Source organism: Ictalurus punctatus, chromosome 19, assembly GCF_001660625.3.
Source record: "Ictalurus punctatus breed USDA103 chromosome 19, Coco_2.0, whole genome shotgun sequence".
NCBI classification, from domain to species: Eukaryota; Metazoa; Chordata; class Actinopteri; order Siluriformes; family Ictaluridae; genus Ictalurus; species Ictalurus punctatus.
The window spans coordinates 15,004,437-15,029,966 of record NC_030434.2 but is presented as its reverse complement, the minus strand read 5'-3'; the positions used below and the strand labels follow the sequence as shown (position 1 = coordinate 15,029,966).

General features: G+C 37.9%; 2 protein-coding genes across 4 annotated transcripts in view; both read right to left on the bottom strand.

Moving 5' to 3' along the window:
• Window positions 1-73: 73 nt before the first annotated feature.
• arfgap3 (ADP-ribosylation factor GTPase activating protein 3) lies at window positions 74-15,875 on the bottom strand. Of its 2 annotated transcripts, XM_053688035.1 has the most exons (17): window positions 15,854-15,875; window positions 15,614-15,712; window positions 10,195-10,313; window positions 10,024-10,096; window positions 9,632-9,763; window positions 9,260-9,340; window positions 8,193-8,259; window positions 8,035-8,091; window positions 7,537-7,580; window positions 7,238-7,377; window positions 6,169-6,300; window positions 5,403-5,534; window positions 4,510-4,650; window positions 4,296-4,419; window positions 4,105-4,192; window positions 3,480-3,604; window positions 74-1,922 (listed from the first exon to the last, which is right to left on the bottom strand). In XM_053688035.1, the coding sequence occupies exons 2-17, from the start codon at window positions 15,680-15,682 to the stop codon at window positions 1,905-1,907; spliced, it is 1,542 nt and encodes a 513-aa protein (XP_053544010.1). In that variant the 5' UTR covers window positions 15,683-15,712; window positions 15,854-15,875; the 3' UTR covers window positions 74-1,904. The 2 variants fall into 2 exon arrangements, with proteins under 2 accessions (XP_053544010.1, XP_017349612.1); XM_017494123.3 differs by lacking the exon at window positions 15,854-15,875 and having other exon boundaries at window positions 15,614-15,810.
• Window positions 15,876-19,419: 3,544 nt separating this feature from the next.
• pacsin2 (protein kinase C and casein kinase substrate in neurons 2) overlaps window positions 19,420-25,530 on the bottom strand; it is a 28,204-nt gene continuing 22,093 nt past the window's right edge. Inside the window, exons 9-11 of one of the 2 annotated variants that reach the window (XM_017494124.3) lie at window positions 23,940-24,074; window positions 22,247-22,431; window positions 19,420-21,300 (exon numbers count right to left, since the gene is read on the bottom strand). In XM_017494124.3, coding sequence (XP_017349613.1) covers window positions 21,188-21,300; window positions 22,247-22,431; window positions 23,940-24,074 — 433 coding nt within the window. In that variant the 3' untranslated portion in view covers window positions 19,420-21,187. The remainder of the gene's footprint in view (window positions 21,301-22,246; window positions 22,432-23,939; window positions 24,075-25,530) is intronic. The other variant, XM_017494125.3, reaches the window with a different exon arrangement.

The window sequence follows — 25,530 nt, the reverse complement described above, 5'->3', positions numbered from 1 at the left end:
CTTGCTTTTGTAAAGCCAATGATTCCCTCCTCCCCCTGGAAGTCCCACAAACAACACAAGGAAGCTTTGCACAAAAATTTAAGTTTTTTTTATTGATCAAAGCACAATTTAAATTTTCCATTATTATAATTGCAATGGGATGAATCGTCTTTGCACTCTATAGACAAATGTTCTCCCCATGTAGTGCAAATTCTGTTTGCCAGCTTACTTTGGCTAAAGCATAAAGCTACAAACTGCTTCTAAATTATACCTTCCACTCATGTTTTAGTCTTTCTTCTTAGAAGAAATTGTGTTTTCTATGCAGCATTCGATGTATTTAATATTTCTTGAGCATAAAGTGTACACAACTTAACCTTTCTCCATTCTTGATCATTTGTAGTGCACAAAGTAGCTTACAAATCAAGCAAAAAACAAAACAAAAAACAACCAAACAAAAAAAGACAAAAAACAAAAGCCCATGCAAACTATTGGCTAAATCTATCAGTATAAACAAAAGATATGAAAGCAAACATCAACAGAAACATTCTCCAACTTTAAAAAATGGCAGTTGACAATCTAAGAGCCCATTTACACAGCCATTTCACACATCTGAAGTATATTCCCAATTGCTATTATCTATATGCAAATGAAGGTGTTAATGTGCCCAAGATGCATTTAAATCAGATTCAAATCTGATCACTCGAACCACTTTTAAAAGTCTGAGATGCATTTAAGCTAGATATTATGAAATATAACCGCACCTGCCTCTCCAAATAATATTTGACAGGCCCTTTCTAATACATTAAATTTCTAATACATCGTAACACAAGTGGTCAATGACTGCCAAATGTGGGGCTGGTAAAGAAAAAAAACCCCCCCAAAAACATGCAAAATTACGATTTTCAAGCAGATATATTTTGCATGAAATAACAAAAAATAATGAATAACGCATGAATTTGGTGGTCAAGTGCAAATGACCTGATCTGCATATTGTATGTGATGGGGCATTTCATTGCATTGCAAACTGGATAACAGTAAATCTGGCAATGTGTAAATGCATGTGGTTATAATCCATATACTAAATGCAAGAAATGAGCAGGTGTAAAAAGGCTCTAATGCGTCAATTTGTGTCACCTAAAATCAAAATTAACCCATACACACAGATCCCAACTATGTTCCTGCAGGTTTGAACTTCATGGATTCAGGTCTATAGTTCAGGATTAGGACCAAGTTTAGAGCAAGCAAATCACCAAACTGGTGACAACAGACATGCAGGACCACAGCTGGACTCCTCTGTTTTACACCCATAAACACACATCAAATATTGGATCACAAGCTACACATTAACGCAACGTGTGTGTAATTAAATGGCATAAAGCCCATAATGCCAACTACCTGAAGGTTCATGTAGTACATCCCATCATATTTAGTACTGTGTTTCTCCCTATGATTCACCAGATATAAGAACATTTACAAAAATAAAGCTGTTTAATCCCATAAAGATCCATTCTGATCAGCGTAAAAATGACATAAATCTGGCATAATCCAACTAACAATTTCAAAAGTAAAACGTAAACAATGCACAGATATTTACAAAAAGCAGCAAAAAAAAAATTGGGGGGACTTTTTATCTTTTAACAAAAAAAGGTGCCCACAAAGCCAATGTCAATTTTGTCCCAATTTTACTGAACAAATAAGAAGCTCTTTGAGTTGCCCTTCACTTCAGTTTCCAACAGAACCGGGGGTTTAACTATGTGTAATTGACCACCTATACGTCTACTCAATGAAGCTACATATATGCATTACTGTATACCTGACTGTAATGCATGTGGGACCTACACACACACAGGCAAACTGTTTCTCTCCTTTATGCTGAGAGGCTGTCTTAAGGTGTCCTTCTGATTCGTTCCGTATACTCAATGTGCTCATGTGCTGTAGCGATCCTGCAACAGAGAACATACACACATTTTAATCAGTACAAAATGAGGGAAAAAAATCAAATTAATTACAAGAACAAAAATGTTAGTCGGAACTAAAGTCCATAACTCAGAACTTCCAAAAAACCTATGAAAACGCTCCCTCAACCCAGAAAGTCAGTATACATAGTGCCCTCCACTAATATTGGCACCCTTGGTAAATATGAGCAAAGAAGGCTGTGAAAAACCTTTTGATCTTTTGTTCAAAAATACTCTGCTCTCATGGATATCCAACAATTGCAAACAGAAGACAGGTATATCTTTGTGGCAAACATATTTAACAATTATTGGCACCCCTTTAATCAATACTTTGTGCTACCTCCCTTTACCAAGATAACAGCAGAGTCTTCTCCTATAATGCCTGATGAGGTTGGAGAATACATGGCAAGGGATCTGAGACCATTCCTCCATACAGAATCTCTCCAGATCCTTCACATTTTGAGGTCCACACTGGTGGACTCTCCTTCAGTTCACTCCACAGGTTTTCAAGTCAGGGGACCTTGATTTTGTGGTCAGTAAACCATTTTTGTGTTGATTTTATGTATGTTTTGGATCATTGTCCTGTTGGAAGATCCAACCATGGCCCATTTTAAGCTTCTGATCTGATCTATTGAGTCCGTGATGCCATTTATCTTAACAAAATGCCCAGGTCCTCTGGCAGAAAAACATCCGGAAAACATTAAGGAGCCACCACCATATTTAACCGTGGGCATGAGGTACTTTTCAACATGGCTACCTCTCTGTGGCCAAAACCACCTCTGGTGTTTATTACCAAAAAGCTCTATTTTGGTTTCATCTGACCATAGAACCCGATCCCGTTTGAAGTTCCAGTAGTGTCTGGAAAACTGAACATGCTTGACTTATTGTAACTTGTGCAATTCTCCAGCTGTGATCCTTGGAGATTTTTTGGCCACTCGAACCATCCTCTTCACAGTGCATTGAGACAATATAGACACACGCCCTCTTCCAGGTTGATCCATAACATTTCAGGTTGACTGGAACTTCTTAATTATTGCCCTGATAGTGGAAATTTTATTTTATTTTTTATATATATATATATATATATATATATATATATATATATATATATATATATATATATATATATATATATATATATATATATATATATATAAAAAACGCTCACCATACCAAAGAAAATACCTAATAAATAGCTGGTTAACTTGTTTCTAACAATAAACAAACTTTTATGGAAGTATCCATGGTTCTTAGCCACTTTGTAGCTCAAAAATTACATAATGCTAGAAGGTTGTGAGCTCAAATCCCAGGACTGACAGAAAACCATTGACAGAGCAAGATCTTTAACTGTGTAATGTTGAGTTTCCTGAAAGCATCATTGCAAAAAAACAACTGCTAAATGGTAGAGCACACATCACATTAAATCTCTCGCCATTTAACAATTATTTTTGTACAATGATGCCTTAAGGAAACTCTGCATTAAGCATGTGTCAGAGACTCAATGGAAGTCCTGGGATTTGTAAATGTAATTAGAAGGGAAGAGACCTGTATAGTTGAAACCACTCCACTGGCCATGACAGACAGCTTGCCAGCCACAGAGCGGACTCCCATCTTCAGCTGGGCCATATCTGGAGCACTGGGCAGCACGTTGCTCAGGCTGTATGAACTGCCTGTAAGACCACAGAGAAAGCCAGAGTAAACTGAGCCATGTTCCAGTTTCCGTTTATCTCTAATATTTGGCTCTCGGACATGATAGCTTTAAGCTTATTTAGTGACATCACAAACTAAGCTTTTTTATTTATTTATTTTTTTTTAAAAAAAAAACAGAAGTAGTGAAAGTTTGTTTTAAATGGGGAAACCTACGGCATCATTGGGATGCTAACTCAATCTCTTCCCGACAATAGTGCAAATAGTTTTCTGTTGCGCCACAACAGAAAAGGAGTTTGTTAATAAATTTGACCCAAATACCAAACTATCAGAATCAGAAGTACAGACTGTACATAGCACAGATGGTTCCATAAATAAACGTATATATCTCTGCCATAAACGTTCATCTAAAAAAAAGAGGAAAAATGTCTAGACTGAAAAAACCCCTCCTATATATCTGTAATGAGCTTAGGAATATTTGTTGAATATGAATATATCCTGTTGTGTCTGTTACTCCACGCACTTGTCTGTTTCTTCTGCTCGTCAAACAGATCTGCTGAACTAATGGCTGAGCTGTCGGAGAAACGCTCCAGTCGAGTCCTCGCTTCATACTAGGCAAAACAGGAACATCATTATTAATACAGAACAACCCAGCAACTTTCAATTGGGCCATTGCGGAATAAACCCATACAGGGACGTGTAATTTGGCATTACCTCAGCGTCGTCTTGTTTACCAAAATACATGTCAGAGGAGATGGCTTTTGCACCAGCAAATTTCTTCTGGGCGTCATCAGAAACGGGAAACATCCCAGGCTCCGCTTTTCTCCTTGATGCAGTCCTGTGATTGAAAAGAAAATTAGGATCACATAAATGTTTCACTAAAAGCTTGAAAAGTCCTTACAATGGCCATACGGAAGAATGAGCTAACCTGTCTTCAAATGATGAGGTCTTGGAGCTCAAATAAATATCGGGCTCTGGTTTCTTGCTTTCTTTCTTCTTGATGTCCTCCCAGTGGGAGAAGAACTGGTCAGATGACTGGGGCGCATCATTAGTAAACTTGGAGGAGGTTCTACAGGGAAGATGATCGTGGAGAAGAGTTACAAATGCTAATATAATGAGTAATGTGTCTACAGCATCAAACTACACCTTAAACTTGCATATAATATTGAAAAGCTGATTAGGTTACAGTGTTTTTCTTTTCTTTCATTTTTTTTTTTTTTAAAAAAAAAACCTAATCAGTGGCTAAAAACCTATGTGCATATGCGAAGTTCAGTCAGAACAAATTTATTCCAACCGCAAACAAACTGTTTACACACACCCTACACTCAGACATGTAAATTCCTACTTAAATGTACATGTAACCAAATTTATGTTCACTTAATGTCACTATTACCATAACAACAAACAGACTGCCCTTTAGTGTCCTGTCAGAGTGTAAATAGTGTCTAACATTATCTGAGAATGTTAGTTTGTAAGTCTTAAATTATGTCACTCTAAGCAAAACACACCGTCAACACCCTGTTGTGAAGGGGGGTACCACTATTATTTTCACATTTTTCAAAATTAGTACCATGAACTTCTGTGTCACAGACTTTTGATTGTAAACACAGAACATACGCAAAGGTTGTTAAATAGGAGAATAATCCATTTATGTTTATTGGGCAGATTATACATATTGCTTGATTAGACAGACGTCTGATTCAGACTGGATTCAGTTCACTCAATTCTGAATTAAAGGTCATATAAAGGTTTGCTGATTGAGCCATCAATCAATCTAGTCAAATGATCCTGTTATATGCAAAAGTGAGTGACTCATCTCACCTAACGAAAAAATATCCCTCTTCCTCATCATCATCGTCACTGTACTTCTTGGAATGAGAGGAGGACTGGGTCAAAGTGGGAGTCTCCTGCTGAATCGTCTGCATGTCCGCCAGGACAGAGTGCGACACTCCACTGGAACGAGGAAAGAAAGTCAGAAAAGATAGACATAAATAACCAGGTATCGCTGTTCAACTCTTAGTTAAGTAATCCTAAAAGTACTCCATTTTCCTTACTGACATACTGTTTAGAAAATTACTTGCATATGAAGTATTTGGTAATACTGTATTTGGTAGTCTGCTTTAAACACCCTAAAAGTCAAGAAACCCAATAACTAATTGTCAACATTTCCACAGATGTGTATCTTTCTATGACTTGTGTTTAGAGTACACATGGACTGGCTTTGACATTGTGATAACATGAGAGACAATTAATCAATAGACTATCTTCTATCATATCATGACCACTTTGAATGCGCAAATCTGACTGGTCAGAAGGAAACGAACAATTTAATCATATACTAAACATCAGCAACCATATACGGTTAACAGTGTTATTGAGAATCACTGCACAGGCTGGCTGTTGACAGTTTCTAGGTGGTTTGGTGATGTAGATTGTCCATAGAAGACTATCCAAATAAATGCAAAAAAAAAAAAAACAACAACCCTGCAGTAGTACAGTATTCTAAACACACACATAAAAACACACCTCTAGTGATAGAAAATCTATAGCAAATTTGAGGATGATTGCATAAACTAAAATCCCTGACCTCCTGTTGGAGAAACCCATCCCCAGCCTCTCTGCCTGCTCCTTCTTCTGGCCCTTGAGCCCTCGCAGCTTCTCCTCGTCTTTCTTTCTCTGGAGCTCCAGATCCTGATAGGCCAGCCTCAGAGACGTCACACTGACAAATATCACACCAGACAGAGAGACAAGACATTAGAACAGCAGCACCACTACTACGACACTATTATTTTAATCATATTTTCCAATATACTGGTGGTACTAGATTCCTTCGGCTGCAGTGATGTGATGTACGTCTCTTGATGTATCTCGACTTCTGATTTCTATAACCTACCTTTAGTTTATTCTTTTTGTCAGTATGACCATGTACTGTTTAAACATGCTTTACATCGGTCATAAAACAGATGAAAAACACTAGGCAAAAAAAAACAAAACAAAAAAAAAAAAAACCCAGCGATTTGATCACATTGTACTTTTAAGAAAAAGCTAAATGCAAACGACATGGACTTCAGCATGTCCTAAAAATCAATAAACATGAGGGAATCCAGCACCAGATACAGCCCTTCTAACCTAAATGTCAACACAAGAACAGATTTAGATAACAAGCAAAAATATAAATGTAATCCATCTTGTTGTCTGTTTCTTCTCAGTTGGTTGAAAGGAGAACAGACTCAAGGTTCCTGGCTTCTGAAGAGTCAGCTCTCGATTTGTTTTACTGTAAATATTTATTTTGGAGTTTTACGATTGCGAAATACACATAAGTACTGTCCTTCATGCTCCCCCAGTTATTTTTATATATTGTAACGTATTAAGTTGATGGTTAATAATTTACTGAAGACGAATGAATAAAAACCACCTGCTTGCACCACTTTCTTTTTTGTTGGATACTTGGGGATCCCGGTCCACATGCACTCGTCTACATGGCAATATGCCTTATAGACGTATGCAAAGTCTTTTTTTTTTATTATTTTGAATCCTTAATTTACGATATTGCAGTATGCAGTTTAAATGACCACTTAAATAATTCAGTAACTGCCTGAATCAGATAATGACTGCATTATTTATGTGCATGTGAAAACGTGCAGAAGGAGACTCACACTGGCTCTTCAGGCTTGGCACTCTTCTCAGTGACTGACTCTTCACGTAGTTTGTCCACAGCCTGAGCTCTCTTCTCCTGCACTGAGAAACTCTGGCTGCTCACTTTCTGAGCCCCAAGACCTCCTTTTTTAACACCAAGCTACTCAACAACATAAAGGAAATATTCGAATCCATGTAAACACACTCTGCTTTATCTCTGCACTCACTGATTACTACAGTGTGGCATCAGTAAACACAGGCACAATGAATACAATATTTAAGGGTAATGATTATTGTTTTTTAAAATAGTATATCTCACCGCTTTTTTGGCTGCTGCAGGCTTCTTTTTGATAAGAGAAGGCTCTGGAAAAGACCGTAAATGTAATATATATATATATATATATATATATATATATAAAAACATAGCCTAATAGGTTTAAATTTATAATGTTATTGTGGCAGTTATACACCGTTTTTTTTTTTTTACTGTCAAAAAAAATCTTTAGTCGTGCTGTCCATTTTATCTCTGTACCAATGTTATTGTGGAGAGTTGTGAATTGTTTGAATAGCAGTGGGATCAGACCCCTCCCCTTTCCCATCTCCCTGCTAAATACACAATCATAATACTCTACACACAGAAACCCATCAGTGTCCTGACTAATCTTATAACAGACTTGCAGCTGTGAAATAATTCATTTGTTTACACTGATTGAAGATGTCTGATAAGTTAATTCCCATTCTGCTGGTGGAATGGAATGCCAGATTACTGCAAGAAAGGGTTAAACACAATGAAAACAATTTAATGACATTTCTTTACCTAGGGCAGCTTTTGGAGAAACACTGAGAAGCTCAACGGAAGGGCCTTCTTGATTGTCTGCAGATAACAATTAATTAGTTAGATACATGTACACACACTCACATGCAATCATGCACACACACCCACACCAAATGTAATGTTTGTTTGGTTTTTCATACCATTATTATCTTGCCAGATTGTTTCCTGTGGATGATTAAGATTTTCCTGAAAGAAGCTTCCTTCATTCTGTGTAAGTAGATACACATGAGGGGGAGAAAAAAACAACACAGCAAACAGTATTACCAAAGGCATAAACTATTAATCACAGTGGTTGAATTATTTAAAAAATTATTGTGTCTCCCATCTGACCTTGGCAGACACCAACAATTTATCTACACTAGATACCCAGAAAATGCTGCAATATCACAAACATCCGTCACTGCCTAATGTTAGTCGTGGTCATCATACTGTTTTATCTACAAAGCTTGTTGTAGTTACATAGAATTTGCTTTGCTTTTTCTGAAGGCTGAAATTAGAATGTGCTGCACCACACACTCACTCCACTTCCAATGAAAAGCAGGGATTCACCTCAATTAGAAGTTGTACAACTGCATAATTCCCAGCACAATATTTAATATATTGTTGAATTATTCATTTTGATTGGTCAAAAGGTGGAGAGTCATTTTGTTTTGCTTTGTCAGAGGGAAAGCTGAACAAGTCTTCAGGTAACATGACAAGCTGCATTTGTTTCTCTTATTAAATTCAGGAACTAACTCGTCTTGCAAAAGTTCCAGAACATTAACCAAACCCACAAATGGATTATTATATATATATAAAAAAAAAAAAAAAAAATAATAATAATAATAATAATAATAAAAAAAAAATAAAAAGGTATGGCATGTTGTTCTTTAATTAATAATAATAAAAAAGTGTTATTAGTTGGAAAATTGCTGTGATAATAAAAATAAACCTAGGGACCTGCTCTTTCTGGGAAATAATCATTGTGGTAGTAAAAGTAACTCCACCCCCAATGTTGATTATTTTCCTACAACAGAACCAACACCATTGTGTTTTATACTTTACAGAGCATACATGATATAATGTCATTAATTCAAATGAGAGGGGGAAAAAGGGCAGCGATATTACAAGGAAGATTTTTTTTGTGTGTGTACCATATTGTCTAGGGCAGAAACAGAACAGCGTAATCAGAACAACATTGCTCCTTAATGAAAAGATGCAGCAATACCTGTGTGTGCTGGCTGAAGAAGTCTACCTGCTTGTCCTCAGGCGATGTAGGGGAGAGAGGAGCCTGACTGTCCAGCCAGAGCTAATGAGAGAGAGAGAGAGAGAGAGAGAGAGAGAGAGAGAGAGAGAGAGAGAGAGATTGCGAGACAGAGAGCAAGACAGAAAGAGAGAGAGTGCGAGACAGAGTGCGAAAGAGAGAGAAAGTGCGAGACAGAGAGAGAGAGCGAGACAGAGAGCAAGACAGAAAGAGAGAGAGAGACACACACACACAATCACCATAGACCTTTATTTATAACCTTGAGTTTCTGTGATACTGAAATAAAATATAATACGCAAATGTGTGTAGAAGGTTTCATGTATTTGTGTGTCTGACCTCAGTGCCATGCTGTCTGGTGGCGTGGGTAGCCAACGTCTTGATCTTCTCTCTATAAAGCTTAGCTGCACGGCTGTTATATTTGGCATTGGCTTCACTGGCAGTGCAACCATGCTGGTTAAAAAAGGCAGACTTTTGGGAGGAGAGAGAAATCCCTATTAACCACTGGTGTCCATGTGATTAGAAAGTTGAGTGAGAACTGTTTCAACATGTTTAGCATTTACATATAGATATAGACCTTCAGTTTACTACTGGGATGTGTTGCAACTAGGTCAGCAACAGATCGGTGACATATTACATGTTCACTTATGAAACTGCGTGTCAGTCAGCCTCCTGAATTTTAAAACTGATTAAATAAAGCTCCGAGGTATAGAGAGAGAAAAAACACTCACAGCGCTGGCATTCCCCCCAACTTGCATGCAACGTAACTGAAACCAGGACCAGTTGGAATCCAGTTCAGTAGACCTGTTCAACATGAAATTTGTTAAATTGCTGCTAATTACTGTGTGCAGGATGGAATATGTAAGACAGTCAAATATAATGGCACATGTGCTTTATGCTACCTGATAAAGGTCAGATGCACACCTAGAGAACGGTGCGTCCCTGAGCAGTCAATACACAGAAACACACCATAGGTGATGCTAGCCCAGCTTGGGTTCTTCGCAAAGCAGTCGAAACAGGCCTGAGCAGAAAAAGGTACACGTTACAACATGGTCCATCAATCAATGCATACAATACAAACACCCAATCACTCATCTTCAGGAACTGCTTATCCTGGTCAGGGTTGCGGTTGATCCAGAAACACTGGGTGTGAAGCAGGAATACACCCTGGATCACACACCATCGCAGGCAACCATACACACACACACACACACACACACACACACACACACACACACACACCTAGAAGTAATTTAGCATAGCAAATCTGTGTACAAGTATGTTTTGAGGAGGAGAGGAAACAGAAGTAGCTGGAAAAAACCCAGACAAAAGGAGAACATGCACAGAAACTCCACACAGACATTAATGCGCGCTTTTATATTGAACTGGGAATCCACAACTTTTTTTTTTTGAGTTTTGAGGTGGCAATAATACCTGCTGCACCACCATGCGACCCCAGATATAATAATAGTGTGCACATAAATTATATGCAACATGCAAGGGCATCAGGGTAATGCAGTGTAAATGAAATATTATATTTCTACTCTGGCATGGTACAGTGTTGGACAAAATCACTCGTTTTGGTTTTTAAAAGATATAAATAAAAGTACACTCTATACACTTAGCAGTCCCTTTCTTATGTACTCCTACCTGGTAGTTACACTCACTTGCCCATTATCAGCTATATTCAGGTCAATACGGTTACTGTAGTCCATCTGTTCTGATATACAGTTTGTGATTTGGGTGGTGCTTCGCCGACATGGTGATAGTGTGTTAAAGGGTGGTAATGTGTCTATCAGGTGGAGCAGCAATGCTGGGAAACCTCAATAGTGCACCAACCAAAAATATCCTATTCAGTGTGCATGAAAATAATGAATTGTACACCTACAAATCAGATCAACAAGGCAGGAGTGTCTAAAAAGTTACGCAGTACGTAGGACACGTTGTTTAAGCTTGTACCACCAACATACATGTCTATATGTCAGTTTCACTGCTGTGATAAAGATGGCACATAACCTAAATAATATTTAGTCAGTGGTGTTCCTTTTTCACTGATACACAGCACATATACCTAACAGAACGTGTATATAGTGCACCATATGTCCAATATGACACAAATTCCCAACCCTGTTACTGGAGTACCCCATATCCTGTACATTTCAGTGGTTTCCATGTTGTAACAAACCCACTTCAAGTCAGGAAGGCCTGTTAATGAGGTGATTAGTTCAATCAGGTTTGTTAGAGCAGGAGAAACACTGAAAGGTGTAGGATAGTGGATAGGGAAAACTGGCAAACAGCCCACCCAGCGGCTAAATGCTCCTCCAGACACATTTTCTGTTGTTTTTGCTAATTGTCTAAGCAGTCTGACCACATTTCAGATACCGACCGTGAAGTGTTTCACAGCATGTAAGTAACTATTTACGTACAAGCGTTGTTAAAATGCTTATTTTAGACACGTGTAAGCCAACTAATTAATCTTTCTATTTTTTTAATGCCTCTCTTTTTGCCGATACCGTTTTGAAACCTGATGTCAGTTCTCAGCAAGTGATAGCCAGGTACAATCTCTACATGGCAGGGTTAGCTGTAATACAGTGTTACAACTAAACTGCCAGTAGTACACTACGACACCAACCCGCTTTCCTCTTCAGATAAAGTAAGACAATTCATGTCTCCGAAACCTTTTTGAAAAGAACGAGTTCCAGGGAACATCAGGTAAGATAGAGGAGTGAGCGTGGAAGATTTAAAGGGTCCGGAAGATAATTAACAGCGGGTCAATGAGGAAGTCATAGTATACTTTTAGTCAGTCTTTTAGTATTTGGTCAGTGTTAATGAATATATAATAGTCAGTTAATTCCAAACAAATAAAGACAGCAACATTGATGGATGAAACTGGGGTTATGATCATCCAAGCTCAAAGAGCTTTGGCAGCTTAGGGCTATAAATTTAGAGGGGCATAAAATACACCCCTGAAGTTATAGTGACAACTGCACATGAATCATGTGCTTACGCCAGTGAATTTTACATGCATCATGTTTGTGGTAGTTTATCAGTGTTACAACTAACCCTATGTGTCAGTCTGTTCTCTGGCAATTAACATCACATATGGGGTAATCATGACATTTCACTTCTTCCACTGCTGCTTGAATAGTAGGGCCTACATGACACATAGGTGCTGGAAACAAACTTAGATTTTTGGTTTATAGCAGACATGTGCAGGTTACTTGTAAACAAGTTGTGTTTTTTATTTATTTTATTTATTTATTTTTTTTAACTTTAACTCATATTTGAACTCGTTCACAAAAAGCAACCTATGTTAGGTTAGTCCAGGACCAGGGCTAAGGCTAGGGTTTGGGCTAATGCTAGGTTTGTTGTTTGAGTTGGCCACTAAATTTCAAATTTGAAAAGAAAGGGTTAGGGTCAGTGGCTGGGAACCTGAGCAATATGAAGACATTTCAAATGAAAACTGAAGCATTGAGGCCTGGAAGTTGTGCGTGAAACTTCAGTAAATATAAAACTAAAAAGGACTGGAATAAAGTTGGTTTGACAGATATTCGCGGATATGCAGAAATTAAGGGACCGTCTATAAAGTTACATACGACATTTTTATACACGTTTGTAACTTCAATAGCATTTGAAAGGAATGACTTACAGTCATATAACCAACTGTAAAGTGTTCATCTAGGTGTGAGGTATGACGCACACCTTTTAGATTTTTGATATTTTACCCTACAATGCATGAACCAAAAAAAAACCTTCACAAATGCATAAAGGGGGTCAAAATGACCCGTACTGGATTGAATGGTTTTCTTCAAAAAAAAAATAGATGTCATAATGAAATATATATATAAAATAAATACACATACAGTATCTCACAAAAGTGAGTACACCGCTCACATTTTTGTAAATATTTGATTATATCTTTTCATGTGACAACACTGAAGAAATGACACTTTGCTACAATGTAAAGTAGTGAGTGTACAGCTTGTGTAACAGTGTAAATTTGCTGTCTCCTCAAAATAACTCAACACACAGCCATTAATGTCTAAACCTCTGGCAACAAAAGTGAGTACACCCCTAAGTGAAAATGTCCAAATTGGGCCCAGAGGGTCAATATTTTGTGTGGCCACCATTATTTTCCAGCACTGCCTTAACCCTCTTGGTCATGGAGTTCACCAGAGCTTCCCAGGTTGCCCCTGGAGTCCTCTTCCACTCCTCCATGAACACATCACGGAGCTGGTGGATGTTAGAGACCTTGTGCTCCTCCACCTTCCGTTTGAGGATGCCCCACAGATGCTCAATATGGTTTAGGTCTGGAGACATGCTTGGCCAGTCAAACACCTTCACCCTCAGCTTCTTTAGCAAGGCAGTGGTGGTCCTGGAGGTGTGTTTAGGGTCGTTATCATGCTGGAATACTGCTCTGTGGCCCAGTCTCCGAAGGGAGGGGATGATGTACTGTGACATACTGAAGCAGAGCATGTTGACATTCATGGCTCCCTCAATGAACTGTAGCTCCCCAGTGCCGGCAGCACTCATGCAGCCCCAGACCACGACACTCCCACCACCATGCTTGACTGTAGGCAAGACACACTTGTCTTTGTACTCCTCACCTGGTTGCCGCCACACACGCTTGACGCCATCTGAACCAAATAAGTTTATCTTGGTCTCATCAGACCACAGGACATGGTTCCAGTAATCCATGTCCATAGTCTGCTTGTCTTCAGCAAACTGTTTGCAGGCTTTCTTGTGCATCATTTTTAGAAGAGGCTTCCTTCTGGGAGGACAGCCATGCAGACCAATTTGATGCAGTGTGCGTACAGCACTGACAGACTGACTCCCCACCCCTTCAACCTCTGCAGCAATGCTGGCAGCACTCATACTTCTATTTCCCAAAGACAACCTCTGGATATGATGCTGAGCTTCTTTGGTCGACCATGGCGAGGCCTGTTCTGAGTGGAACCGGTCCTGTTAAACCGCTGTATGGTCTTGGCCACCGTGCTGCAGCTCAGTGTTAGGGTCTTGGCAATCTTCTTATACCCTAGGCCATCTTTATGTAGAGCAACAATTCTTTTCAGATCCTCAGAAAGTTCTTTGCCATGAGGTGCCATGTTGAACTTCCAGTGACCAGTATGAGGGAGTGTGAGAGTGATGACACCAAATTTAACACACCTGCTCCCCATTCACACCTGAGACCTTGTAACACTAACAAGTCACATGACACCGGGGAGGGAAAATGGCTAATTGGGCCCAATTTGGACATTTTCACTTAGGGGTGTACTCACTTTTGTTGCCAGTGGTTTAGACATTAATGGCTGTGTGTTGAGTTATTTTGAGGGGACAGCAAATTTACACTGTTACACAAGCTGTACACTCACTACTTTACATTGTAGCAAAGTGTCATTTCTTCAGTGTTGTCACATTAAAAGATATAATCAAATATTTACAAAAATGTGAGGGGTGTACTCACTTTTGTGAGATACTGTATGTATGTAAATTTTATATAACACACACACACATACATACATACACACATATATATATGCATACATATGTATATTTTATAAACATGTATATTATATATATATATATATATATATATATATATATATATATATATATATATATATAAATAATATGCATACATATGTATATTTTATAAACATGTATATTATATATATATATATGTATATTTTATATATATATATATATATATATATATATATATATATATATATATATATATATATATATATATAATTAATTCATTAATAGGACATCTATTTTTTGAGGAAAACCATTCAATCCAGTACGGGTCATTTTGACCCCCGTTATGCATTCGTGAAGGTTTTTTTGGTTCCTGCATTGTAGGATTAAATATCAAAAATCTAAGAGGTGTGCGTCATACCTGACACCTAGATGAACACTTTCCAGTTGCTTATATGACTGTAAGTCATTCCCTTCAAATGCTATTGAAGTTTGAAACGTGCTTAACAATGTCGTATATAACTTTAGAGACAGTCCCTTAATTTCCTGCGAATATCGAACGTCCAACGTCACACCAACTTTATTCCAGTCTAAAAAGGACACAGCCGTCATACTGTGGAAAGAAATTAAATGAGTTGTGACCCCACAACCTGACTGTGATCAGAGGACAGTCCACCGCTAAAAAAACACTCGGTCGAGTGAATTCTCTAAGAGGGAATAAACAACAAGCTGAGAAAGACCTGCCATATGTTTCTCTAACACAGTGACGTGTCAGACATCCTATCTACTTCCTGATATCAAAATAAACCCTGCAGCTCTTCTCGAGCTTTTCCTACTCACCTTATTCGTTGGAATGGCGCGTAGACGCTTAAAGATGGTAGAAATGTCGTGCTTTGTGGGCTCCGTCATGTTTGTCACCTGTTGATGAAGACGCTTCACCTGACAGGAACAAAGCAGGAAAAACACTGAAACAGGACTTCACTTCCGTATTCAACGTCCAAAAAAAGGCTGCATCCTAAACTGCTCACTACTGTCCTGAATAGGGGCTGTGCTCCAATTTGAAATGTATTTTTTTCATACCTACTGAAACCACTAGGCTACTTTCTATTGAGAACACTTGTTAGTGTCTGAATCCCAGCACCGGAGCGCGCGCGCCGCCTACAGTTACACAGGAGCGCGCTTTAACGTCATCACGTAACTCTTTAGCACGTGATTTACTTACTGCGCATGTGTGAAAACCCGTGGCTCATTTCAACACTTTAAAGCGCACCTATTATGGTTTTGAAACGTGCCTAATTTCATTTTAAAGCTCTCATACAATAGATTTACATGCATCCAAGGTCAGAAAACACTTTAACGTGCTCATAATTTAAATTGCAGCATTACCCCCCCCCCCCCCCCCCCAGTGTCACAAACGACTCCTTAAATGATCTGCTGCAAAGGATTCATTCTAAACTTCTACTGTTGTGATTGGTCTACCGCTGTCAGCAATCAGCCAATGAAGACCAGAGGCGGGGTTTTTGTTACAAATCTACGTAGATTAGTACAGGAAGTAAGTCTGGAATTACTAAAGGCTCGTTTCAGCTGTTCAGAATCGTTTCCTTCTTTTGTGAGTCAGTAATTCCGTTTGTCAAGCTCATTGACTTTTGAAACTTTGCAAACAGCAAACAGCTCTATAACACACTGCACGAAAGGTAATATTTGAAAAAAACATAATAGGTGCACTTTAAAAATTATTTTGGTAAGTTAAGCAAATCTCTGCTCCTAACTTCAGTTAAGAATGCTGTTACACTATGAATGAATGACTTGGATGATCGAGATATATTGTAATATCATCTTACTCCCAATATAATTGCTTCCCTTATTTTATTAGTTTGTTTACATAAATAAAAAAGAAGAGATGTTAACTTTGTTCAACCAGTGTTTGTTAATGTTTGTCTGCCTTTTTGTTGCAGTTTGATATGCATTTGCCTGTTTGTTTGTACATGTTCAACATATATACATATATATATATATATATATATATATATAAATATATATATATATATATATATATATAACAGAAAAAACTTACTATGCTTGTAAACCAAACTGGCTGTGTATAAGACCTCTACAGCACCACATGACTCACATGTGAACTGTATACATTTTCACAGTGCATGTAGACTTAGTGTTCATGATTCATTTCATTTTGATATGTTTCTCTCCATGCATTGTATGAAATCTATTTCATGTGCAGATGAATGTTTCCAGCCAAGTATAAAGGCAAGAAAAGCTGTTATTGCCCAAGTTGTCCTGGAGGTGTCAGTAAGTAGCGCCTACGCACACAGAGCAATACTCAGTGAGAAGTACACTCTTCTTCTTGTTTTTTTGGTGGATTTCATGTCATCCAGTAGGTACAACTATAATGTTGGGAATTTCCACTCCTGTGGATTGAAGGTATCGTGTTGTGCAGGAGCTGATAATTTATCCCACTGCCCTACTGTCAGATGTAACAGGTTGAAAATGGTTTGGTCTTGCACAGTGTAATTATGATTGCCACATCTGGTGATAATATACTCTGTCCTATGGTGTAACATATCTTAAGTGATGCTGCGAGTTGTATATACAGTTGTTAAATGTAAGAAGAATGCACTGAGGGAGAAAGTAAGGATTTATGATCAGTTCTGTAAATTATTGTTCCAGATACGAAGGCTGTTTGGGGTTTTTTCTAACAGCCTTTTAGCAGCCTTCAAATACCTTTTCAAATCAATTACTGAATAATCTCAAATCAAAGGAGAACCCCTTAAATGTGTTCCTGGTGTTAAATCTCAAATCCACAGTCACGTTTACATAATACTGAGAATGGAGGCAAAGATGTTACAGTGAAAGAGGAGTGAATGTTGTAATATGTTGAAATAATTCATGTAGGCGATGCAAAACGAGTCTCAACTCAACGCGAAAAACGTGCAACTGGCAACACTTGACAAATAGACTACAGCTGTTTTCTTCCTGATCTGAGAAACAGAACATGCTTTAGTAATGGGAGTTTCTGCTCATTTCGGCTCTCAGACGACTCTTTTTAATGATTTAATTATGTTTAAAACGGGCCAGATTGTTTGTATCGGCCCATTTACACTGCAACTGCGTTGCTTATAAAAACAAATATTTAACCATAACCCAATTGTAACGTTTATTTCTAGTATCTTTGAAAATGTGAATATGGTGTACATTTTTAAAAATGTTTTAAGGTACATAATTCACATTGGAGGGGAGCTCAGAAATGCGAGTCGGCTCCCGACGTTCACTTAAGAGTCGGTTCCTTCGCGAATGACACATCCATCACTAATACTTTCTGGAAACCGGAAGTCAGGTCAGGTACACGCTGTTGGACACACCGACTGTTTAAATCCAATCTGTACATGCCCTATCCAGTGCCTTCCAATAATATTGGCACCCTTGGTAAATATGAGCAAAGAAGCTGTGAAAATTTATTTTATTTTTAAACTTTTGATTTTTTGTTCAAATATCTAAATGCCACAAAAATATCTCTGCTCTCATGGATATCAAACAAAACAGGATAATAAAAAAAAATTGTTAAATATAGTTGTATAACAACTATTGGCAACCCTATGAATTCATATGAGAAGTATATTCCCATTGATAGTTGAAATTTTTTAGTACACCTGGGTGACTAGAAACAGGAAATGGTTCAACCATTATTTCCTGTTTCACAGGGGTATAAATATAACATCACAGCTTGAGAACTGCAGATGTGCGTTTACCACATTGCGGTTGAATTCTTGATTCTGATTGGTCAGAAGGTGTAATTTTCTGAAGCATTTTTGACTATAGTTGTGACTGCAAGTTTTATATTAATGTACTTGTTCCAGTCTTTCCTTTAGTAACAATGTCCACAGGGGCTTGTATGGCAGATGCTCCACATAAGCAGATTTTAATAGATGGTTGTTTTTTTTAAACCTTAATATACATGATATGATTAATTTTTCTGTGAGGATACATTTATTCAGCATTTTTGGAAGGAGTCTCCAGTGTCAGTAGTAAACCATATGGAACCAGTGGCACCTGCCTTAATCATTGGGGAGGCCTGTATGTTTAAAACCTACCTGTGTAATCAACGATGAGGCATTTATTTGGCATTTTTGGAAGGAGTCTCCAGTGTCAGAGTAGTGTAAGAGTCAGAGGGAAAGCTGTAACTTCAGATGGGAAAGCCTTTGTGGTTTCTCAGTAACATGACGAGTTGCGGTTTTTTGGCTTGGAGTAAGAGTTATCACTTGCATTATAACAGCTATTAACTTGTTTGGTGGACATTAAACAGAAATTAATAAAAACTAGACAAACAAAACTAGAAATGAATAAAAGTATGATATGTAGTTCTTTAATTAATAAGTGGTATTGTTGGCAAATTGCTATGGTATAAGAGGAATAAACACAGTAGCAAAGCTAAACATTTTTTGCTCCCATCACAACTGATGTGACTCATCATTACACCATACTATTAAACATGGCAGTATGCAGTTTTGATATCGGCTCTCTTACGCCTGGGAGATTGTCTGCACCCTCACTGGGGAAAGACAGGTTGGGATTCAAATGCCTTTGTAATGCTGTAAATGCTACAGATAAAAATCAAATAAAAATGTGAAACATTTTCATTTAAACTGATTTATTTGCCAACTGCCAAGGTGACAGGTTTAACAGAGTCCACTGTGTAAGCACAGTTGCTGTTTACACACCAAAACTCATAAGTTAAAGATCTTATGCCCTTCCATAACTGCAGCAAACCTCATATGTTCAAAATCCATTTGCTCTTGCTCTTATGAGATGATGTTAATAGGACACCGCCATTAGTGGGCAGGTGGTGATGAGAATACCAATTACAAACTTTCAGAACAAACTCAAAAGTAAAGAACTAAATAAACTGATAAAAGGTGCATCTATATAACTCAATATGACTGACTGCAAAAATGAAACAGTTCATATAATACATGTAACAAAATAAATTCATAACATTCAAATTGCATTAATTAATATACATTCTGATTCTGAATCACAGCATTTATCCAGGAGCAAAAGTTGAAGCACTTATGGCATTTTATAAATTAGTCTAAATTTTAAACTTTATATTGTCCATCCCAAGTTCAAATTTAAAAACACTCAATTTGTTCATTGTAATGTAAATGCACAAATATCATGCTTCTGCATCTTTTCCTTACACTACTCTATCCTGATGAGAAACATTTCATGTGAGTGGACATCATGTGTTTGTAACAAGTTTGAACAAAAGCATTAAAGTTTTCTTCTGTGTATCTGCTGTGAACTGTCCAGTGCAGGTTAAAATAAAGCTGACAACTTCAAGTGAGAGACCTTCCCCAAGAACAAATAAACTATGTGCTACTAAACTATTTAAAACAAAAGATATTGTTCAAACAAGAAATGCAACAAAAACTCTTCTCATGAAAGAAGTGAAAAGTTCCTGACTTGACCAGCAATGAAGGTGAATAGCGCACAAGTCACCTGGGACAACGACCACACTTCAGCTCTTCCTGAAAAATTACTCCAGCATTTTACCTGGCTTGGGTCTAGTTTGGTTTAGGGTCAAGACTCACTATTCAAAAAAAGAAAAGGAAAAAAAAAAAGAAAGAAAAAAAAATTCCATCCATCCACGCATTCATCCATATACAAGCTTTGTAAAAGTAATAAAATCTAGTTGGAAAATAAAACCTTTAGACTTCTTCTGAAGCATCACTGCAGGATACAGTGTTGAAAATAATGAGATATTCCAACGATATGTCCAATGTTCAGAATATGGAAATATCATCGCTATGTAGTCTATGTCTTGGCAATGAAGTCATTACCAAAATATAGTTTATGCAACATGTATGGAAGCATATCATTGATCAGATAAAACTACGTAACATTTATTAACAAAGCACGTTTCCCTGACCTTGAGCAGTATAAGAGCAATGGAGAAAGCAGTAACCTGTGAAACGTTGTACTTCAAGATGCTCTATGTTGTGATTAGAACAAGAATCTAGACCAGAACTGTTGAATCTAATGATTGACATTGTTTTCAGCACTTTAAAAATTGATCAAAATGTTGAATGATGTGTGTTCTGCGTAAGTAATTAAAACTCAGCATGTCTTGTTGCCCTTTTGTGCAGACCTGTTGTTTACAGCCTTTATTAAAAAACCATTTGTGACGAGATCATGGCATCTCTTCCTAGATCTTCAAAAAAGGGCAGCATCTATAAGAAAATTAGGGTGGAAAGACGTTTTTGGATTATTGCAGCGGTTGGTCCAGCCTCCACCACAAGGGGGAAATAATGAGCAACTTTCCAGCATCAGAAAATCGCCACCCCTCTTTTCTTCTCTCGGTCCGCCTTTTCCTCTCCACTCTTCTCATTTCCTCTCTGGTCACTGAATGTCCTCCACATAATTAGCTGGGTAGAGTCCAACACGGCCATCTTTCAGGCGTCCTTTACACCACCCCTGCTCATCCTCTTCTCCGATTTTAATAAATTCATCACCTTTCAGACAGGGAGAATGATAAAGTGAGAGAGACATCTAATAGACTTTGACACATTACATTTAAAAACAATAACTGATGCAAAATGAATTGATAAGATGAAAAAAAATTGGCACAGTGAAAAAATTAAAACAAATCATCATAAGGATGTGTTTGTGTGTGCGCTATATTTGTACTCCTGCACTTTCAGTGCCCCTGTAGACTTGGATTCCTGTTCTTTGGTGACAGGAGTTGTACCCGATGTGCTCATTTGCAATTGTTGCTGCTCTGCATCAAGGTTTGGTGTGTTGGACATTCTGAGATGATTTTTAATCTCATCATGGTAATGGATAAGGTACCATAGACTTCCTGTCTGCTCGAACCAGTATAGCTATTCTCCTCTGATCTCCCTCAACAAGGCGTTTCCACCCATAGATCTGCTGCTCCCCAGATGTTTGTCACACCATTCTGTGTTAACTCTAAAGACTTTTGTGTGTGAAAATTCCGAGATATCAGCAGTTTCTGAAATACTCCAAACAGCCTGTCTAGCTTGCTACCATGCCACAGTCAAACAGATCACAATTTTTCCTCATTCTGAGGTTTGATGTAAACATGAACTGAAGCTGTGTCTGTATGATTTTATGCACTGCAGCCACATGATTACCTTACTGGATAATTGCATGAATGAGCAGATGTACCAGTGTTCCTAATAAAGCAATCAATGTTTATATATAAACTTGGTGCATTCTTTCACTTCAGTGAAATGTATTTTTCAGCTGGGCAAACTGTACATGTTTGGTCTGTTGCTTCTTTAGCAGTTAAAAAGCTATCTCCTGTATTTCTGTAAACCATAGATGCCATCATCTCTGTATATGATGTTCATCACGTTGAGTGGTTCGAGTCCTTTGTGTAATTGAGAAAAACCTCTACAATGTTCTCTGTGCGTTTGTCCTGATGCTCCTGTGTACCTGCTTTGAAGCTCAACTCGTCCTGCTCCTGGCCCTCGTAGTCATACAGAGCTCGTACAGGAACCGAAAACTTGGGAGAACCAGGCTCGTCCTCAAATGGATTTCCGTTTCCGTTGGTGTCTGCTGCAAAAGGGTTCCCAGTCTCCTCCTCTGACAAATCCCGCGTCTTCGCCACATTGCTGGTACTGTGAGAAAAAGAGAACATCGTTGAACCATGAACATCTGGCAGCTGTCAGAACAGGACATGCAGACATAACAGGCGAAAGGAGCAGGAAGTCAGGAAGATTCAGAGATGAGGGACAAAGTAAAACAACCCCAAGTGAAAGAAACTAAAAACACAAACAAACTCAAGCAAAAGCCCCAGCACATGCCACAATATCACCACGCAGAAGCTCAGGCTCTCGCTCCATGAACGGCATACCTGTTTATCATCATGACATTTACAAGGTCGAAAGACTAAGTCTGATTACGTCAGAATCCAGCTAACAAGCACAGTTTAAGTGTTGGAACAAAACCACAAGGCAAGCATCAGGCAAAGGACAATCCACTTAAAGCCCAGGAACTGTCTGCATTCTGTTAAATGACCACAGAGGGAACAGACAGAACGCAAGCAACAAATGAACTGAGAAAAGAAATCCGACAAAACACAGCAGTGTTCAGTCAGATCATCTGGTATGAAACAAACCTGATTCTGCACAACAGATTTGCTACAACACGATTAAAATTACTAATTAACTTTAGGTGTGAGGAATATCTTACCCACAAAGGGCCAGTGTGGCTGCAGGTTTTCATTCGAACTAAACAGGTAGAATCAGGTATGGTTCCTGCTACTCTAGGGGGGAAGAAGAAAAAAAAAAAAAAAAAAAAAAACCTGCAGCCACACTGACCCTTCACAAATAAGATCAGACAGCCCTACTCGATTTTTATGAGATTTTTGAAAGGCTAAATTATAATTTTTTTATTGCTGCTTTTAAAAAAACCTCACCTTCAACATGGAAAAAAACAATTTTCGAATACTAGTTGAATTTCCATAAAATTCACACTGTATATTCGAATATTCGATGGCATAAAGACAAATACATGCTTCCCAAATGTTTGGGCTAAATAACCCTTGTGTCACTTGATACAATAAAAGGTCTCAGAAAAATCTAGCAAAATAGTAGATAAAACAATATTTTATTTTATTTTATTTATTTATTTATTTATTTATTTATGTGCAATAAAGTTTATGATACAGCCTCCATGTTATTTAGTTTGCTTTAATGTAGCACTATTGCTTATGCTCATTTTCTCCATGGTGGTATAAAATTACAGGCTAATTAATATTTGACAGCAATTTTTTGAACAGCACTAGCCTATAATGTTTCTTTTTCTAGATTATATCTTTGTTATTGATTAAAAAAAAAAAAAAAAAAAAAAAGATCTGACTGAACAGTTGCATGACTCATGACCAGATTACATTGTGGAAAAAAAAACAAACCACAGAACACAATGTACACGTGGGTTTATTAACACATTATCTACACTGTGCGACCATGCAGAGAAATAACAGGCACCTGGAAGAGAGAACTGAGTGAAAATGAAAGCAAAATGGAAACAAACAAGATGGAACGAGACAACAGCAGCAGCAGGGGGAAAGAAGATATGCAGTGAACGAGAGAAGAATAGTAGCAGGTGCTTTCTGTTCACCAACATTTTGGCAACAACTTCCTCTTTTTTCACACTGGCTGGGCTGCTGTTGGGCGGCTCTGCTGGCGTCTCCTCTTCGTCCTCCTCATCGTCAAATGGGTTTAAGCATACTGGGTCTGTGCTACTGGGCACAGTCAAGCTAATAACGTGAAGAAAAACAGGATTGTGACACATACCAAATGAGTTCTTCGGACACTATGGAACTATAATACAGCTTCTACAGCAAACACTGCATTCGAACACACAACAGAACAATCTCAACAAAACAATAGAACAGTGTGATCATTTGGACATCATTAGAATAAGGTTAAACATTACTCAATAAGATTTTTGACCAAGTGAAGTAAATTATGCACACACATACAGTAGACCATGTTGGCAGTACTCCTGGTCTTCCAGCTACTTGAATGACCCGGATAACAGAAATAGATCTACCTGGCCTGACTACTCATACCAGCTCTGGAGCAACAAACTGACAGCACAAAAGATTCGTCTCACAGACACCTTATGACCAGTGTGATCAGACAAGTGGCGCTGTGTGTGTGTGTGTGTGTGTGTGTGTGAGTGTGTGAGAGAGAGAGAGAGAGAGAGAGAGAGAGAGAGAGAGAGAGAGAGAGAGAGAGAGAGAGAGAGAGAGAGAGAGAGAGAGAGAGAGAGAGACAGAGCCTCTTAGAATTAGGATAAATTAGTTACTGAAGATGAACAAATGAAGGAGTCATTGACCATGTCAACAGTGTATGTTGATATACACTACTGGTCAGAAGTTTACACACATTTTTAAATTCTATTTTCCACATTTTAGAATAATAAAGTCATGAAAACTCTGGAGAAACAAATGGAACTATGGGAATTTATGTTGTGATAAAAAATCCAAAATGAATCAAAAATAAATTTGTATTTTAGCATCTTCAAAGTAGACCCCCTTTTGGCCTAGAATTTCCAGAAATTCTTGGTATTTTCCTCAACCGATTTCTTGAGGAATGTCCCAGAGACACTTTTTAAACAGTATTAAAAGAGGAATGAAAGAAATCGATATGTTGGTACAATTATATTTTTGTCTACAACACCGATTTCAAACATTTACTCATGCACCTTCAGATCAAAAGGTGTTTAAGATCATGAGAAACAGTTCAATCGAGTGTCTCCAAACTTTTGACTGGTAGTGTATACGTAGCTACACATGGAATGAAATACCATTGCCACAAAATTGGCCTGGCTTACTTTGAGCCGTTTCAAATCATTTGTGTTTTCTTGTGGACAGAGATCTCTAATAACCATGTTAAATAAAAAAAGTTTTTTTTTTTAATCATACGTGTGTGGACAGAAATGCGTTAACTCAACCCACTAGGTTAAATAAAGCTGTAGCACTCCTGGCATACTTCACATTCTTATAGGTAACTCCCTCAGCGCACCCCCACACACACACACACCACTTTTGAAGGGCTCTACAAAAAAACAGATAGAAGTGATCTTCCTAAACAGGTATTTTACACTAATTTGCCTCTATTCAACGAATGGCACTACAATTATGAGAAAAGGAAGTAATATAATCAACAATTAGAGAAAAACATGGTATTTGACAGCAAGTAAAATAC